Source organism: Carcharodon carcharias, chromosome 8, assembly GCF_017639515.1.
Source record: "Carcharodon carcharias isolate sCarCar2 chromosome 8, sCarCar2.pri, whole genome shotgun sequence".
Classification (NCBI taxonomy): Eukaryota; Metazoa; Chordata; class Chondrichthyes; order Lamniformes; family Lamnidae; genus Carcharodon; species Carcharodon carcharias.
In genome coordinates, this window is record NC_054474.1 from 68,122,383 (window position 1) to 68,142,510 (window position 20,128).

The following is a 20,128-nucleotide window of genomic DNA, read 5'->3' on the forward strand; positions in this document are numbered from 1 at the left end:
CCAGTATCACAAGTGCTTCAATGACTTGTTGCGCTCTGACAGGGTGAGGAAAATGTTGGCATTGGTCACTTAACCCAGCAGATGGGCTTTTCCCCCTCTGCTGCCCACCAACACCCCCACACCCCTACCCAGGTCTGAGTGTAGTGACTGCAATGAATCATTGATGGCATGTGTCCTTTGCTGGGTGGGCCAGCAGATATTGCCCATGCTGAGGTCAGCCTGAGCGGGTGATGAGGAGATGTGTTTTTCCCCCACAACATGTATTACACTAAGCCCCACATGACTGGTTTGGGGGCAACCTGGAGGAGCTGCACCTAGGCGCTGTGTTTGAACTGCAGGACATGTCCAAGTCAGGGTGATGACATGCTGGGAGGGAAGCTTCAAGGTGGCGTGGCATCGATCGATCTGCTGCCCTCTGCGCTCCACGTGCTTGCGCCTCCTTGCCATGGGAGGAAATACTGTGTGATTCCTAATGTGATGTAGGCAGCATTTGGCCAAGGGGGGTGGGGAGCAGGCCTAGGATCTTTGTGTGAGTGTTCAGCAGCAGCAGGGTGAGGAGGCACTGGAGCCCTGATAGGTCCCACTCTGGTTGGGGTGGGCCGTGCGCAGAGAGAGTCCATGTGGAATTTGCACTAATCAATGTTCGTCTCTCATTTTCAGGAGAAGAATGCTCATAATGCGGCAGAGCGTGCGAGGACTGGCGATGGCCAGACGCAGATCGCCAATCTTAGCCACTTGGAGCAGGAGGCCCTGAATCTGGAGAGGCGCCATGTGCCCAAGTCCACTGGTGTCAGTGAGGCTGGGGTGCCACAGCCAGGCATTTATGCCCAACAGTGAGGTCACCATTGTTCTCCCAGCAGCCATGGCAATGCTGAATGTTCAGTGTTTGAAGTTTGCAACATGGCTTGACCATTGCTTATGGAAGGATGAGTGCATAATGATCCGGGGGACAGGGATGCACTTTGACATTGTCTGCACATTAACTGATCCAATGTCCTTGTTCTTCCTTTCAGCATCACCAGAGCAGGGCCGGGAGGAGGAGCAGCAGGGGGACCCTCTCACACCCAAGGGGCCGGAAGTCTCACCAGCGTCACACCATTTCTACGAGGCAGGCACCAGTGCAGTTACTAGCACCTCGGTGGGAATTCGAACATCGGCTAGTGTCCCAGGGCACAGTGGTGAGGGCACTTCACAGCCGCTGGAGGAGCTGGCAGAGACAGAGTGCCCATGGTGCCAGCAGTTGGGGGGCTGCAGGGGACCAGGCACATGCTCAGTCGGTGCCTGATGATGTGCCTCTGGAGTCGTCCGCAATGCAGCAAGTGCAGGAAATGCGGCCGAGTGTGCGGGAGCATCTGGTGGAGATACATGAGGCTATGCTTGGCTTGGTGTCCGTGGTGGAGGAGTCTATGCGGACAATCGCCGAAGCAATGAGCCACATGTCTGAGCGCCATGCGTCCTCCATGGAGAGAGTGGCAACTTCCGTGGAGAGGCTCCTCCAGGAGACCCATCAGGGCTTCCTGGGGATGTGCTCTGACCAGCAAACCTTCACATCAGCATTGATCTCAGTTGGTCAGTGCCAGTATGGAAGATGGTTTGGGCATCAACTTTCTCAGCTCAGTGCCCATCCATCCACGGTGAACAAGGAGGTCCAAAGTAGCCTCACGTCATTACAGCAGCTGCCTGTCGTCTCTACGGGCACATCTCAGGGGGCTCCAGATGAAGGCGGCAGCTCCTCCGCCCCTCTCCCAGTGACCATAGCATCCAGTGAGGCTGCGATGACTGGGAAGATGCCAGCTGTGGAACTGGCAGCTCCCTCCCAAGGTGGGGCCAGCACTGGCTCCACGGCCAGAGGATGACCGCCAAGGTCATCGACGCCAACAGGACAGCAGAGTCAGGAGGCTGTCTAGGATGCCACGCCCAGCGAGAGGGCCACACCAAGACGTAGCACCCGGAAACGAAAACGTAAAAAAACTTAGACACACCACAGGTTTATCACTGGTGCTTTTGTGTTGGCTTGAGATGAGGTCCTTATGATTTGTTTTGATTTGTAACACTATTGTCTTTTTTTTGGAATAAGTTGGTTTGCTTGTTATATTAAATTCAGATATATCACCATGGCTGAGGGTGCCTTTTTTCTTCTGCATGTGGATAGTTTCTAAAAATGTAATGAGTGTTTTGCGGGACATTCAGCTTTATTATCAAGGCCCTTAGTGACTTTTCTTAATCTGGCAGATTTTGCACTTAGGTGTTGAGCATCGAGCCGACAGCCCAGGCTTGTCCTGGAGGTCCTGTGGTGTGCTAGCTGAAGGTTCATTGGATTAAAGCCTCCCGGGTGTCCCTGCCTCCCTGGAGTGTGCCCGGGTCAGCGTCTACCCCCTCAGCATTTCCCTATGTGTGTTCATCCTTGAACTCACTGTTGGACTCATCGTGTGCAGCTGCAGCCATTGCATCTACATCTTCATCGTCCACTGCGTCCCCCCTTTCCAGCACAAGATTGTGGAGAGTGTGGCATGCAGCCACTAGCACCAACACACGATCTGGGGGGTATTGGAGTGCACCCCCTGGGCAGTCCAGCGCATCTTGAGAAGACCAATGGCTCTCTCCACCACAGCCCTTGTGGAGACGTGGCTCCTATTGTACTGCTGTTCAGCTTCTGTTCTTGGATGGCAGAGAGGCATGAGAGGTGGCATGAGCCACCTTCTCCAGCCCTTGTCACCAAGCAGCCATCCATCAAGCAGGACTGGGGCACTGAAGAGCCCTGGCACCTGGGAGTGTCTGAGGATGTAGGTGTTGTGGGAGCTGCCTGGGTACCTTGCACAGACTTGTAGAATCGGCATCCTGTGATCACACACTATCTGCACATTCATGGAGTGGAAGCCCTTCCTGTTGACGAAGGCACCGGGCTCACCTGCTGGCACCTCAATGGCCACATGTGTGCAGTCTATAGCACCCTGGATGCGGGGGAAGCCAGCAATGGCTGCGAAGCCTCTGGCTTGGTGTGTCTGGCTTGCCTGGTCCCAACAGTAGTGGATGAAGGTCAATGCACACACCTGTAACCTGCTTGACACAAGTGTGGGCAGCTGTGACTTTCAGAGCCACTAGCATGGGGTGGCCACCCACACAGTTAGTGGAGATCTCAGGCCCTATCATCTGACAGATATAGTTGACTGTCTCCCTTGAGAGGCAGAGCCTCCTTCGGCACTGCACCTCAGTCATATTGAGGTAGCTGCTTCGCTGCCTGTATACCCTGGCAGCAGGATAGTGGTGCCTTCTGCAGCCCCTTTCACCTTGGACTACCTCTTGCCTTGCACCATCTTGTGCCTGCGCCTGTCCTCCCAAAGCTGGCTCCCCTGGAGGCTGATTGTGCATTCCTGGCCTCCTTCCCCTTACAGCTCTCCCTTACAGCTCTCCCTTCCTCCTCAGAGTAGCTGCTTCCAGTGGACAGTTCAACTCCCATTCCCAGGCTAAGGGAAGGCTTCCAGAAATCTGCAGGCCCAGAAAAGATCATTCACTGCAGAGTGCTGACCTGAAGGCTAAGAGTCCAGAAAAAGCAGCAGGTATGTATTTTGAAGTACTGCAGATCACAATGGCAAGTTTCAAAAACTCTCAAAAATAAATATTTGACGGAGCACACTCACAACCCCACTGAGCCCTCTTATTCCGCCTGTGGATGAGGTTTATACATATGTGTCCTACCTGCTGCCCATTGCCCCCATGCGCCGACTCGAAGATTGCACAGGCGCCAAAAAATCGGCATCGATTGATGAGTCAAGGGCCTTAAGTGGCCCGTTAATTAATGGCGGACGCGCGTCGGACATCATTGCCCGCCGCCCAACGAAATATCGCAATGGCGCGCGGTGACGTCGGGACTCTCGCCCAATGTCACTGCACATCATTTTACACGCAGCCGTGCAAGGCCCGCCCCCACATGCCAGCTGGAAAATTCTGCCCTTTGAGTCCATATGACTCTTCTTCAAAGATAAAGAGAAGTAGAAATGTAATGGAATTTATACTGCTTAAGAGGGGTGGAGTAGGTGGAGCAAGATAGAAGGTCAGGGATAAGTGAGAGCTAAGGAGAGATTGACAAAGGTGTCATGGACATTAGACAAAGGGAGTGTTTATGGTAAAGACTGAAAAAGGTCAGAGCAGCATGTGTTAATGGCAGAACAAGGGTCAGTGCTCTGTGAAAGCAAAACAGAAACAAGTGACAGATGACCCTGTGTGGGGGGGGCGTGTGGGGTGTTGGGGAAAAAGGATAAAAATAAATAAGATTAAAATTGAAAAATAAAAGAAAAACAATTGGATTAAAAAAGGAGTAAAGATGGAGGAGATAGTTCATGGTCTGAAGTTGTTGAACTCAATGTTAAGTCCGGAAGGTTATAAAGTGCCTAATTAGAAGATGAGGTGCTGTTCCTCCAGTTTGCGTTGAGCTTCACAGGAACATTGCAGCAGGCCAAGGACGGACATGTGGGCATGAGAGCAAGATGGTGTGTTGAAATGGCAGGCGACAGGAAGGCCTGGGTCATGCTTGCGCACTGACTGAAGATATTCTGTAAAGCGGTCACCCAGTTTGCTTTTAGTCTTCCCAGTGTAGAGAGAGCATTGGGAGCAGCAAATACAGTAGGCCAAATTGAAGGAGGTGCAAGTGAAGCACTGCCCAAAAATAAATAAATAAAGGAGTGTTTGGGGCCTTGGGATGATAAGGAGGGAGGAGTAACGAGGCAGGTGTTGCACCTTCTGCGTTTGTATTAGAAGGGGGTGAGGAGTTGGGGGTGATGGAGACGTGGACCAGAGTATCACAGAGGGAACAGTGCTTATGGAATGCTGACAGGCAGAGTGAAGGGAAGATGTGTTTGGTGGTGGCATCATGCTGGAGTTGGCAGAAATGGCAGGGGGTGATCCTTTGAATGCTGAGGCTGGTGGGGGGAAAAGTGAGGACAAGGGGGACCCTACCCATGGTTCTGGGAGGGAGGGAAGGGGCGAAAGCAATGGTGTGGGAGATGGGTCGGACACAGTTGAGGGCCCTATCAACCACATTTGGACGGAACCCTCAGTTAAGGAAGAAGGAAGACATGTTAGATGCGCCGTTTTGGAACGTGGCATCAGCTGAACAAATGTGACAGAGGTAGAGGAATTGAGAGAATGGGATGGAGTCCTTAGGAAGTAGGGTCTGAGGAGCTGTTGTCGAGGTAGCTAGAAATGTAGCCCAGCAGGAAGGAAGGTTTTAAGGGAGGAGGCAAAAGGGAGAAAATTGGTAGAGAAGAAAAAGTCATTAATTGATTTAAGGAGATGGTTAACAGTCTTTTATCAATGCATGATGATATCATGCAGCTATCCCCATTTAGTGAAAACAATTGCCAATACTGGATTATTCCCATAAATAATCTAGGAAGTCAATGCTTTTCTTGTTTTAGAAGCGTCAATACGATTCCATTTATTATATAAATTCAGCAACACATTGTTTTGTGAAAATCTGCCACTAAATTGACAGTGTGCACCATTACCTCTAAATTTTCACATAAAGCTATGATACATACAGTATATTACACAAGAGTCTTGTTACAATTCAGACACTCTCAACATACTTAGCTGTGGTCACACCAAAAATGCATTTTCCATAAACAAACCCACATATACTTCACTGAAATTTGCAGACTTAGAAGTGACATGAAGGAGACAACACAGTACTTTTTGACTGTATTATGCACTGGACACTATTTGGGCTGTCCATCACATTCTCCTGTCCATTTGACATGAAGAAATATTAATGTCTATAATGTGACTGAAAATTATTTTTAAAATAGAGTTCTAGTGGGGTCTGTGTCTATGGGCAGAATTTTACATTTGACGAATTTTACATCAAGCATGCGTCCCAACGTCATCGTGAACTCACGTGATATTTCATTTGGTGGGTGTGCGCCGGAGACAGCTGCACACCCATCGATAATTAAAAGGCCTGTTAAGGCCATTAATTAGGTAATTAAGTTGAACTTTACGCTGCCCGTCCAACTTTACAGTTGGCAGGTAGGCAAAAAGGCAAAGCGGCCTTTATGTTTTTTAGCAAACCTTATCCGTGGGCAGGATGAGGTTTCCTAAAGCTAATACTGATGAAATAAAAACTTTATTTTGAAAATAAAATAAAAACATGTCACATCTCAGTGTGACACAGTCACATGAGGGGACATGTTTCATTTAATTTTTAATGTCCTTATATATTTTTTTACAAGTGCTTCAATTAGCTGCCTCAGGGAGATTGAAGTGCTTTTTCACGTGTATGTGCAAAAGAACACTGGACCCAACTCTGCCTCCTCCCCCGCCTGCACAGGTAGCACCCAGCGCTACTGTTCACGATCCACGCAGGGCATGCCTTAATTGGCCCGCCCATGTAAAATGGCGGTGCAGAGCTGATCACGGGCAGCGGTCGACTCCACGACCACCTCTGCCCGCTCCCACCAAGCTCACCCGATGACTGGATAATCCTGGCCTGTGTGGTTGATTGTGTGTGTCTTAATTGGATTAAAGACAGCTAGTCTGTATAGTAGTTTGAGATGTTAATTGGGCAAACAGGAAGGAGGATAGAAGGTAAAGTGTAAATTTGCATTTGTTGAATAAAGCATTCAAGAGTGGGAGTAAAATCCTACACCTAGCTGGGAGATGCCAAGCAATGTGTTTATATTACTAATGAAATTAGTGGGTTGAAAATGTTATAGTTAGAAGATGTGAAGAAAAGCCTAGTGATACCATGGAAAATTTACATTCAAAGGGGAAGCTAGATATAAAGAGGGAAAGGAAATTGTGTGTAAGGCAGAGGCATTTAAGATCTAATCAGCCTGTAAGCCCTCAACTGAACCAAGTTGTGAGGAACCTTATTTTGAACGCATAAAGTCAAACGTGCTTTGCCTCGTGTCTGTTTAAAGTCTATGGGCAGAATTCTGCCCTCGTCGGGCAGGTTTAGTGGGGGTGGGTGGGGACGGTCAGGAAGCCAACCACCGCTCACGATCGGGGCCAGACTGTGATTTCACACTGGTAGGCCAATTGAGGAGAAACAGGAGAGGCAGCGCTCAGTGCTGCCTGTGGGGGGGTGGGGGGGGGGGGGGTGGTGGTTCTGGGGGGTGAGGGGGGGTGGGGGGGGGGTGCGCGGTGTGAGAGGGGGTGGGCAAGTGTGAATTTTGTGCATGCACACAGGGTACATGCTGGAAAAGCTCCTCGAGGCACGGAGCTGCCTCAGGGAAATGAACAGCTTTCAAAATAAAAAAATAAAGATTTTAAAAATGTTATGAAACATGTCCCCTCATGTGACTCTGTCACACGAGCAGGGACATATTATAAATGAAACTTAAAAATTTTTATTTTCCTTTTATTTGCTGCTAGAAACCTTATCCTAAAAAATGCAAAGGCTGCTTGGCCTTTTCGCCTGCCCGCCAACCGTTAGGTTTCAATTTCTTTCAATTATGACTTTAATGGCCTTAATAGCCCTTTCAATTTTTGGTGGGCGTGCTGCTAACTCCGGCGCACCCCCGCGAACTGAAATATCGCGTGAGTGTGTGATGATGTTGGGATACTCACCTGACGCCTTCGCACATCATTTTATACTTGGTCAGGCTGGGCGCGTACCTGCCCGCTGAACTAAAAATTTTCCCCTATAGGTTACTGTTGCCTTGGTGGAAATTTACCTGGGAGTGATTAATTTGGGCATTTGTTTAAAAGTTATTATGGTAGTAATTTGTAGCCATGTGTATGTGTTTAATTTGTCATTAATTTAATAAATGTTTAATTTAGTTTTAAATAAAAAAACTTTTGAGGCTCAGTGGTCTTTCCCTGAATTTAGAGCTGCATCTCAAACATACTAATTGAAAATACAAGTTACGACAGTTGTTCAAGTTTCCCTCTGGGGTTTAAACAATCAGCCTTTGCCAACTGCTGTGTCATAACACCATTCCAAAACGCAGCAGATTTCAAACTATCAGATCAATCATTCAGGCTAAACCTAAGTATGAATTTATATAGAAAATGAGGCAATTATACAGAAGCAGAAAATGAACAAGAATCTAACAGCAGGCAACTCGCCTTTTCAAAACTTAATCTGCTCCAAAAACAATAAGGGGGCTAATATCTTTGTAGTTATTTACAAGATATTTTAATCAAGCCTCTGGTTACTCCCATTAAACCAAGTAGGAAACAAAAATCATAGGAACACTATCCAGTTATAGTCGTGTTTCACTTTCAGTAGAGGTAGGCTTCTTTGAACGAAATAAAGGATTCTTTCTCGATAGTAATCAAACCATAATGGTTACTACTCAAGTGGATAGGGTGAAGGCTTTTGGCTGTCTGTTGATACAGTTTGTAAATTTCTGATGTAAATGTTTACAAATGTTTACAGGAGCAGATTGCCAGTGTTTTGCCCTGTTGGAGAACCTTGCCTGCCAGGTGCATACATCTAAGACTAAGGCATAATCATGATGTTCCAGTATCATTTCCTATGATGGTAAGAAAGTCATCTGTAATGCTTGCCTGAATCTACAATATGCACTGTTAGTGCATGAGGGAGCACAAGTTCAGAGAATTACCCCTTCATTAACATTTCCTTGCAGGAGAGGTCAAACCAACTTGACCTCATTAGACTGTGAGTTTGAGGAGTAGCACCACCCATAGCTGACTCCTTCTCCATGTCCCCCACCACGCCAATTCCCCCTCCCTCCAGGCCCCACCATGAAAATCATTGTCTCCAGACAGCTTTTCATCTTGTTTTTTCTCCCATGAAATCAGGACAGGAGAACTCAACAGTGTGTGATTTGGTTCAGTGGGAGCATACCAGCCTCCATGTCAGAAGGTCACGGACTCAAGGCTACTCTAGGACTTGAGCACCTAATCTAGATGGGCACTTCACTGCACTGCTGAGAGAGTGCTGCATTGTCACAAGCACCATCTTTTCGATGAGACATTAAAGAAGTGTTTGTTTGCCCTCTCAGAGAGATTTTAAAAATGGCAATATTTAAAGAAGAGCAGTGTAATTCTTCCAGTATTTTGGCAAACATAAATTCCTTATGCAACATCAGAAAAGACAGATATTTTGTTCATTTGTTGTTTGTGGGAATTGCTGCAACATTTCCCTGCAACAGGGACCACACTTCAAAATTATTTAACTGGCTGTGAAGTGTTTTAGATGCCCTAAAGCTGTGAAAAACAGAGTGTAAATTTAAGTTTTTTCTCCATGGAGTAAATTTTCCTGTCAGCTGAGCTTCAGCTGAGCCCCTGCACTATTGACTCCAAACAATTTCATTGTGTCAGAGCCAGTTGAATGTTTTCTTATTTGGGAGGGGAATTCTGGTGATATTTCTATTACTGCTGGGTTGTTTGCCTCTGCTTGGAGAGAGCAAAAAGCTATGGCACAGGCTGGCTGCCTGTCGAGTGCAGTCAAAAAGAATAGACCAGAGCTATGGCGCCTCTGAAGGTTGGGTCGACATCCACCGGGGTCCTTGTACTTGATGCATCACTTCTAGTTCCCCTGGTTATGCTAATGATCCAACCACACAAAAGGCATGGTTGCTGCAGGAAACCTCAGCTCTGCTGGATGTGGAAAGCATGAAGAAAATGGGTTATATCATGTGATGTTAATCGGCAAGGGAAAGAATATGGCTCAGGTGTGTGTTAGGTAGAGCAAGGTTGCAGTCAACACCTGACCCCCTCCCCACACCCCTCACTGCCACACAGCCCCCCAACCTCCTTCCCCCAAGATCAACTCCTAGAGCTTTTCTCCTGAGAATTTTCAATAACAACCACCAGTTTAATAATATTGCTTCATTGAGAATAACAGCCAGACAACACTCTGCTCCTAATCCACCCCTGGAGGCATGCAAGCAGTGCAATTAAGCAGTGTCTCCTTTATTCCCACTGGGAAGCAGCTGTAAAGTCAGCTCTCAGCATACAGAAGTTAGAGACTTCCCTTAAGAAAATAGCAAAGATTCTCTAATAAAGCCTGAAACTCTGTTAATTGATTATTTTTTAAATACAATACACTGGTTCTTTGTTTCAAAGAACCAGGGCATATGGCCAAGCCTCAGTTTGTTTCTCATTCATTGATTTTCTCAACCAGTTTTCTCTCTTCCTTTATTAAAAGACATGTGATTCCTTGCTAGGGCATCCTTCACAAGCACCAGACACAGTGTCATGCTTTAAGTGGTGATTCTTGCTGTTTGTGTGACATTACTGGTACAGAATGGCTGAGGTACATTAAGATGTCTCAGTGTTATACTGTGTAATACAAATGCAAGTGTTATTCATTTATTATTAGCTGTGCCTATGGACCAGATTATAAAAACACATGCCAATTGAAGCAGTGACGAATATGAAAAAACTATTTTAAAATGTGTCTAGCAATGCAGAACAATGATAATGTAGCTGTTAGGTTAGGTTGTACAGATGTTTGCAATCTTCTCAAAGAGCAAGTGAATGCTGTGGGAAATTTCCATCTCCAAAGAAGCGGTTAAGTTAAATTTATTTCACAATTTTCAATGTCAGCTGAACCACCAGAGAAGGAGTTAGATCCAACCATGGGTTTCAACATGTAGATAAAGATGTTCCAACATAGTTGAGTTCAGAAATGAGTCATAATTGAATTCTGCTGGGAGCTGATACACTATTATGTATAATACTATTAACAATAAGTAATCTGAGGAAGCACTTACAAGAAACCTATCAACACATTAAAATAAACTGACTGGAGAAACTGGTGGTTGCATTGAATTGGTTGCAACAGAAGTGGGCTGCCTGTGAATTCTGCGGTAAGTAACGCACCTCTTGTCTCCTCATCACAGTGGTGGATGGAGTAAATGTTGAAGGTGGTGAATGGGGTGCTATCCAAGTGGGCTGCTTTGTCCTGGATGCTGTTAATCCATACAGTGGGTAGGCATGATCGCTCAGAAGGCTCATCATGTCCGGATTAGGAGCACATGGCATGTGCCAGCTCTTTGAAATACTCTTCTGCTCTTTCCCCATGACCATGTAATTTCCCCCTTGTTAAAGGTATATCCATCACTCTTTTGAGAATTACTATTGTTCAGACAGAGTGCCTCAAATCCAGCCACCAGTGCTGTCTGAAGATTGTTCATTTTTTTCCCACACCTCATCCAACCCAGCACAGAAAAGTTCAGGGGGTTGCCCAGTACTGGGCTGCTTCACAACTGACCTTCCTACGCTCTAGTGAACCTTGATCCCACCCAACCCAGTGCAGGTGTGGCAGGGATGGTTGCACTTATCCAGGGAGAACAAAAGACTCTTGTAGAATCCAATGAGGTAGAATATTTAGCTATATATTCTACTTGGGATCAGTACATTTGTCTACTTTGGTACAGTACAGGGTAATTGTTTTGAGTTTTGATGCCATTAAGGCCACCCAAATAGAAGCCCACAGGCTTAAATTCAAACATTGTACTTGATTCCCAAAAGCTGTTAGGTTCCATGGGTACATTTCTTATTCTTTTGTGGGGTGTGAGCATTGATGTTTAGGCCAGCGTTTCTTGCCCATCCCTAAATGCCCATGAGAAGGTTGTGGTGAGCCACCTTCTTGCACCGTTGCAGTCCATGGGATATTAGTAACACCCACAGTGCTGTTATAGGGAGTTCTAGAATTTTGACCCAGCTACAATGAAGGAATGGCAATATAGTTTCAAGTCAGGATGGTGTGTGGCTTGGAGGGGATCTTGCAGGTAGTGGTGTTCCCCTGCATCTGCTGCCCTTGTCCTTCTTGGTGGTAGTGTTCACAGGTTTGGAAAGTGCTGTCTAAGGAGCCTTGTTGAGTTCCTGAAGTGGATCTTGTAGACAGTACACACTGCTGCCACTGAGTCAGTGGTGGATGGAGTAAATGTTGAAGGTGGTGGATGGGGTGCTATCCAAGTGGGCTGCTTTGTCCTGGATGGTGTCAAGCTTCTTGAGTGTTGTTGGAGCAGCACTCATCCTAGCAAGTGGGGAGTATTCCATCACACTCCTGACTTGTGCCTTGTAGATGGTGGACATCTACATTTGGGGAGACAAGAGGTGCATTACTCACCGCAGAATTCCCAGCCTCTGATCTGCTCTTGTAGTTACAGTTGCCTTCTTGCAGCTGACCCAGGTCAGTTCAAAGGGAGTTATGAAATAATACTGCAAAATCTTGCATGAGTAAAAAGCAAATCGTTTTCAGTTACAACTACAGGGTAGTTTTAAGATAATTTTTCACACTTTTTCACACAACGACTGGTTCAGGTCTGGAATGCATTGCCTGGAAGCATGGTGGAGGCAGGTTCAATTGAGGCATTCAAGAGGGCATAAGATGATTATTTGAATAGGAAAATGTGCAGGGGTATGGGGAAAAGGCAGGACAATGGTACTAGGTTATAATGATCATTTGGAGAGCTGGTGCAGACACAATGGGCTGAATGGCCTCCTTCTATGCTGTTAAAATTCTATGATTCTGTGATTTCAGTTCAGTTGGTTTTTTCTCATTTTAAACAAGGAAGTGGAGGAGGCATGAAAGAGTTACTAAATCCAAAGTGTGAGAAGTGAATTAATGTCAGCAGCAACATGGCTATTAACCTAAAGTGCTTTGCAATCATTTCAGTTAGTTTTCCTGCATCCCTTATTCAATGAATGAAGGTGTTCGGATTTGAATGAAGGTGTCCTGGTTATTTTTCTGAAAGCTGGCAAGTTGCAAAATTTGGCACGGACTCAGTCCTGAGGCTGCTGGGTTCAAGGTACTCTACCTGTATCTGCTTTCACCACTTTTTCAGGCAGTACATTCCAGATCATACAACTTTCTGTGCAAACAACTTTCTCATACTTTTTGCCAATTGTTTTAAATCTGTGTCCTCTGATTACTAACCATCTTGCCAGTGGAAATAGTTTCTTCCTGTCTGCTCTATCAAAGCCCCTCATAACCTAGATTCTTTGCTCTAAGGAAAACAATCCAAGCATCACTTGTCTCTCCATGTAACTGAATTACCTCATGTCTGCTAGCATTCACATAGATCTTCTCTGCACCCTCTTCAAGGTAAAATTTATGACACATTTCTAGTTGCCCTGAGTACATAAAGAATCAATCATATCATTTGGAACTGGAGTCATGCATAGATCAGAATAGGTACGGGTAGCTGGTTCTCTTCCCTGAAGGACATTACTGAACCAATTGAGCTTTTTTAAACAAGAATTCAACTTTCCAAAGCACTTTTTTTCTGCTGCTAACCTACTTTTTAACCAGATATATTGAATTCAATTTCATAATTTGCCATTGTGGAATTTGAACCCATGAGCCAGGACTTCAAAGTACCATGGGGTACAGACCTGGTGCAGGTCGGTTTTGAAAATCATGGCTCTGGAGGTCATCTCAGGAACAGTATTGAATTTCAAAAAGACTGGTGGGGGATAGGGAATGGGAACCTCGCTCGCCGCCAATTAATGGTCCCTTAAGTTGTGGAGCTTGTTAAGAGCCCAGTTGTTCCTGAATGCCATTTTCAATTTTTTTCTGGTGAGACAAACAGTCTTGTGAACATGAGTGCACAGTTGTCGGGTTCATCATGGGCCTAAATATATCTCTCTGCAGTTGTCTTGGAAACAAACTTGTGGGACCAGCTAGCACCAGCATGAGCAATTGGCCCTTATCTTCTCCTGCAAGACCACTGTCCACATTGTTGCACATTCATATTCTTCCCTTGAGCTGCTTGCTTAAATCAGTAAAGCAGCAACAGTTTCCAATATGGCTGCTGCTTACCTTTGTTGTTGATGTCAAGTAGGCAGCTCCCACTCCCTGGAGGCACTTGTGCCGAGCTTGTCTCCTGCCAATTAAGCTAGTTACATTTAAACATTGCATAGTAGTCGTGACGCAGCTTGGGCACAGGGTCAATACATGGTTCCCAACCCAGTATTGAAAATTCACCCCATGGTGTAGTGCAGTACATTAACAATGTATATTTAAATGCTGCCTTTAACGTAATGAAACACCCCATGGTGCTTCACACGAGCATCATAAAACAAAATATGACACTGAGCCACATAAGGAATTATTAGGTCAGATGACCAAACTAAAACAAAGAGATAGACTTTAAGGAGTGTCTTAAAGGAAAGAAATGAGGTAAATCTGCAGGGATGTGTAGGGAGGAAATTCCAGAGCTTGGAACCAAGACAACTAAAGGCACAGCCATCAATGATGGAACATTAAAATTAGGAATGCACAAGAGGGCAGAACTGGAAAAGCACAGGTATGTCGGAGGGTTATGGAGCTGGAGGAGATTACAGAGATAGAGAGGGGCGAGGCTACAGAGGAATTTGAAAACAAGAATGAGACTTTTAAAATCAAGATGCTGCTTGACACAGGAGCCAATATAGGTCAGTGAGCACAGGGGTGATAGGGAAACAGGACTTGCTGCGAGTTAAGATATGGGCAGCAAAGTTCTGGATGACCTCAAGTTTACACAGGGTAGAATGTGGGAGGCCAGCCAGCCTGTTAGAATAGTCAAGTCGAGAGGTAACAAAGGCACGAATGATGGCTTCAGCACAGACGGGTTGAGACAGGATCTGCTCCTGTGTCTGCCATTGTTACAGAGGTGGAAATAGGTGGTCTTAATGATGGTACAGATATGAGGTTGAAAGTTCAGTCATGGGGCTACTATATTTAGAACATCCAAAAGGACGGTATAAGTATGATGACAGATGTGAAGCTGAACAAGCTGTGTAATCCTAAGGATTTCAATTGAATAATTAGGAAGTCTCACTATCCACCGCCAACAGTTATATTACCACATTTTTCTCCACTAGATGCCAAAGTTGGGTTCTGGCAAACTAAACAGGACAAAGTATCAAGCCTCTTGATGACCTTCGTTAGCTAGGTTTGAAGGTGACTGATCATGTCTTCTGGAATTATATTGGATTCAATGAAGTAGCAAAGGCAAATGCTTCAATCTCCTGAGGGTCTTCCAGGAGTAGAAGTCATTGTAGATAGTGTTTTAGTTTATCGCAAAAGAGCTATGTTAAGAGATGTTAAGGTAATATAGCAGAGAACACTAAGAATCTCAGTACCCTGTTTGAGACAGCATGTGAGATAAACTTGAAGCAAACAAAATAAAGTTCATTTTGTGATTTAACTAAAAGCTCTGTGTGGGTCTCTTGTTAAAATCTGATGGGTAGAAAATAATTGCAAATAAAGTATCCTGAGATACTTAAATGAAATGGTCTTTATTCAGTCAAACATTTTTTAAATACTGCTGTCTATATTTCAAAGCTACAACATTGATTGTAACTGAACCGTTAAGATGCTTGAAAGGGAAAGGTGCTGAATGACAATGGTTAGAGACCCATGATGGAGCTGTAACTGACTTCCGAAATCTAACATCACAAATTAAGAGAGAGATGCTTGCCATAGTTGTCTCTGACTAGGTTGAGCAATACAGACATTTGTATGAAAAAGAAGTTATAGCTTTATTCTTATTCATTCATGGCATGTGAGCATCACTGGCTAGGCCAGCATTTATTGCCCATCCCTAATTGCCCTTGAGAAGGTGGTGGTGAACTGCCTTCTTGAACTGCTACACTCTGTGTTGTGTAAGTACTCTGTGTGGTGAAAGTATTCTGTGTGGTGTAAGTCCTCTGTGTGGTGTAAGTCCTCTGTGTGGTGTAAGTCCTCTGTGTGGTGTGCTGTTAGGGAGGGAGTTCCAGGATTTTGACCCAGCGATGGTAAAGGTAAGCAACAGTGTTGGGAGCATTCACTTCGAACACTTGTTTTATTTTAAAACATGCACGTTTGGAAACACTCCTCACATCCACCTTAAACACCATCGCCTCCACTTCAGATAGGGTTTTTTTGCTGCAGGGTTGCTCTAACACTTGTCTGCAAACTTATGTCTGCATATTGGATTTCATTCCCTTCCACTTTTATTTGTCATTTCTTTGTCCTATGCCCCTTCAGTTTGACAAAAGCTATTACTTGGTTGCAATGTCTTTTGGGTCTTTTCAAAGGTTTTGGGGAATTTTGTTGATGTATCCTGATGCTCTTCTTAAAATTTCACTCATGCTTAACTTTTTTCCTTTCACTACAAGTGGGTTCTCTGTGTCTGTCTAAATTTGCACCTGCAGCTATAGTAATGAGTTATCTTTGTAAAATTAGCTAAACTTCCATATGGGTCTTTCTAAAACGCGTCAATACTGATTTGAGTCTAAATTACACAAAAGGGGAGAAAACACAGACTCACATTTTGTTTTGAAAGGGAGATTTAATAATCAATTCTGTCCATTGTATTGACTGGTAATCATTAACGGGGTGATTTTCCATTTTTACATTCCTGGTGTGTAGCGGGAGCAGATGCAGGGAATTTATACACGCTGAGCCCAACATTTATTTGCCCATTTAATTTGAATTGTGTGTTGGGGATGGGCAATTTCCCTACATGAACCCCTAGCACGTACCCGGAGCTCAAGAATATCTCGGCTTTGAGGAAGATGTGTTCTCTAGTTGCAACACTGGCCAGGGGAGTTGTATGCAACCTGGCTTGTGTCCCGCTTATGTGTATTTGTAAGAAGGCATTGCCAGGAAGTTATCTTTGTTGAAAGAATATACTGAATTATAAGAACTCACTGAGTATGCTGTGAATAACATTAGCCCAGAAATTGCTTCTTTTGCATTATTAGCTGGCAAATGCTTAAAGTAACCATTGCCGTATAGTATTATTTTAATGGACATTAGTTCTACCATGGGTTAATGCCGCCATTAAAACAACGGAGGATTGTCAGGTAAATATGGCAAGCATTCATACATTAACGCCCCATACAGTAATTACTAGGTTACCAACTCCATTAACCTCAGAAGAGTGCATCTTACGATATCAATTTAATACTTTTGAGTCAGATTGTCAACTGCGGGTAGGCTGGTGTTGTATGATCATGTCCACTAGTAATTGAGTTAAGGCTGCCCCAGCCTAGGTTTACTGTTGGCAGAGAGAGAGGTTGAGATCTTACTGGTGAAAAATCAGTCTTTTAACATCATACCCAGTCCCCTCGAACAGCTTCTCACCTATCCTAGGTGCCTGGTGCCCAGCATACTTGATAGCTATGCTGTTAAACATGACCAGAGGCAGACCCAGGAAAACAGTCTAGAAGTTCCAGCTAATCTACAGTAACAAGATTTAACATTACAAATTTTGGGACTTAGATCACATATCACAGGTTTCTAGAATTTCCCTTAAAGGAACAACATAAAAGTTTGTTAAGGACTGATTGAAATGTTGTGCTCAGTTCTGATATTGATATGACAAAACGTATATAGAGGCACTGGAGAAATACAAAAAAAAATTTACAAGGATGATACCAGGACTGAGAGGTTATAACTATCAGGAAATACTGAACATGCTGTCATTCTTTTCTCCAGAAAAGACAAGGGTAATGTGATAGACGTCTTTAAGATTATGAAAGGATTTCATTGGGTAGACGTAGAAAAGACATTTTGCTTGTCAGTTCATAAATATAAGGCAGTCACTAATAAATCCAATAGGGAATTCAGATGAAGCTTCTGTACTCAGACAGAGGACAGAATGTGTAACTCACTACAATACGGATTAGGTAAAGTAAATAGCATAGATGGCTTTAAGAGGAACCTCACAAGTGTGTGTGGGAGAAAGGAATAGAAGTGTATGCTGATAGGTTAGATGAAGTAGGTGGGAGGAAGCTTGTGGGGAGCTTAAACACTGGCAAGGATCAAAGGACTGAATACCTGCTTCTGTCCTGTAAATTCTATGTAATTCTATGTAATGACTTGAAAGCTACAAAAAAACACTTTGGAATTAAAGAGTTGAAAGGTTACAGTAAGATAAGATTCCTAGCTGTGTGTCCATATGTTTATATTACTTTAAAATATAAAAAGGGCAATAGGCAGAATATTCACTGCTGTTCAACAAGCACAGCATCCCCCGGCCCCCACCCACCCCATCCCCCCACTCCCCCAACTCACCTGACACCTGAATAACAAACCTTTACAACAGAAAGCGGCCCCATTGCCCCCAGCACTTAAATGCAGAAGACCGAACATGACTGTTTCACCACACTGGTTGCCCAGCCTCCGGCTAATGCAGCAGCTGGGATCAAAGCTGCTCCCTTTGTATTGTAACCTGTAAGATTGACCATAAACTTGGAAAAGAGACACCTCTTAATGAAGAAAAAAAATCGTCTAGAGAGTGCATATATTGCAATAGTGCTGGAGGTGAACGGGAAAACCTCCACTCCTTGAATTAGAATTTGTGTAGGCAGAGAATGCATTTTCGTTCCCTTTCCTCTAACGGTATAAATGTAAGTATCAAATAATTATTTAACAGATCTTCAATGTATAGTTTATATGGCTGCCAATTAGGGAATGATCTTCCTCATCAAGAGGAGGAAGGAATCAAGAGAACAAAAGTAAAATAGCCCCGGTCTTTTTAAAAAAAATCTTTAATTCTCATCAGTTATTTTGTGAAAACATTTTCATTTGACCAGGATTTACTCACAGATGTGGTGTCTTGTTTTTTGGTGAATAAGAATTCTGTCTAGCTGCCTCCTTTTCCCGATTTGTCTCCTTTCTCATACACTCTCTCCTCCCCACCCCACCCTCAAATGGGGATCTGTATATTCAGTCCCAAGGTCTTTGCAGAGAGTCTCTCAAAGGCAGCCAGTCTGTCCAGTTTAAAGTGCTGTGTCCAGCACTTGCCAGAGGGAGACTGGCCAGCCAGGCAGCCAGGCAGCCGACTCCCTGGTATACACCTTAATCAACCTTCCGAAGTAACTCAATCTGTCCTTGTTATTGAAATGGAAAATATTTAATGCTGCCAAACATTAACATTTCCCAAATAATTTTTGATTTTCAACATTCATTTTGCTTACAAAAAATGTTAAAAACTGTAGACATTAAAGACAGTGTTAGCTGAAAGGATATAAAATGAGCTGCCTTTCATTCATTGACAGAATATGAAGAACCAGGTAAAACAAGAAATATTCATATATTATGTGTAAATGTGTAAGCAGATCAGATGCTATCGTTTTCCTGAACCATTGCTACATTTGGTAATTACCGTATTGTAATAAAAGGATATTTTTATACAATGCCAGGCTGAGGTCTCCAAGATATTAAACAACATGTAATCCTATTGTTGGAGATAGGACAAGCAGACGACATAATCTCATCTTAACCTACCTCCACTTTCATTTTCCCAGTTTCATTCTGTTCTTCCTCCTCCTGTTCCTCTCTGATAGCTGGGGTGGAGGGGCAAGGCAGCATGATAGCGAGCCACGACCAGAACAGACTGCAGCCGGCAGCTGCATGAGACAGCAGAGAACACACTGAGCATGTGTAGTGCATCAGCACTTTCTTCTACTCTGCCATTTGATAATAGCTGGCCCCTATCAGAGTGAATGGCTCCCTCCCACCAACCCCCACACCCCTACCCGCCTGCCACACAACCCCACCCCCCCCACCCCCCAAAACATAATCTCCTGGGATTCCTTGTGGACTGCACGTTGATGCATTCTGAACAGGAGCTCCCTCCCCCATTTCTATTAATGAGCACAATTCAATGGCATTAATCAGTCTCTCTCCCGCATTGTACAACTGATACATCATATAATTTACCCAACAGCTGCTCTAGAAATCACGATGCATCCTCACAGGACAATTCCTCCCCATTAAGTAAAACCAGGTTCAGTTCCAAAGAGGGAATGGCTGGTGACACGTTCATTCATTTTCAGATATTTAATTCATTTTTGCTTCATGGATACTGTCTGCCTTGTGAAATTATAGACTGCATTTTCTTCAACATTCCCATTCCTGCTACACACAGACTTCTGGTTCTTCTGCTTATTCTCAATAATAGCAAGAATGAATAAAAGAAAACTGTGCAATGATCCTGCAAATTTCTCTTACCTGACTTTATAACATTGTGGATTCAGAGTTCATGGATGAATTTTTTCAACCGATGAGGTATAGTAAAAAAGGAGATCAGGTATATTTTGAAAGGTGCACAATAATGGGTCCTTACAGAGCTCAGAAAATCCCTGACAGAGGCATATTCTTGGGATGGAAATAGATTCTGAAAATCTCAGCAATTATTCTAAAAATACCAATTGTTTCACTATTATCCATCGA

At 44.3% G+C, this 20,128-nt stretch overlaps 1 protein-coding gene across 3 annotated transcripts in view; it reads right to left on the reverse strand.

Annotated features, from left to right (window-relative positions):
* Window positions 1-19,307, reverse strand: part of shtn3 (shootin 3) — a 137,988-nt gene extending 118,681 nt beyond the window's left edge. For all 3 annotated transcript variants that reach the window (XM_041192961.1, XM_041192959.1, XM_041192960.1), the window contains exon 1: window positions 19,181-19,307. In XM_041192961.1, coding sequence (XP_041048895.1) covers window positions 19,181-19,264 — 84 coding nt within the window. In that variant the 5' untranslated portion in view covers window positions 19,265-19,307. The remainder of the gene's footprint in view (window positions 1-19,180) is intronic.
* Between the last annotated feature and the right edge of the window lie 821 nt (window positions 19,308-20,128).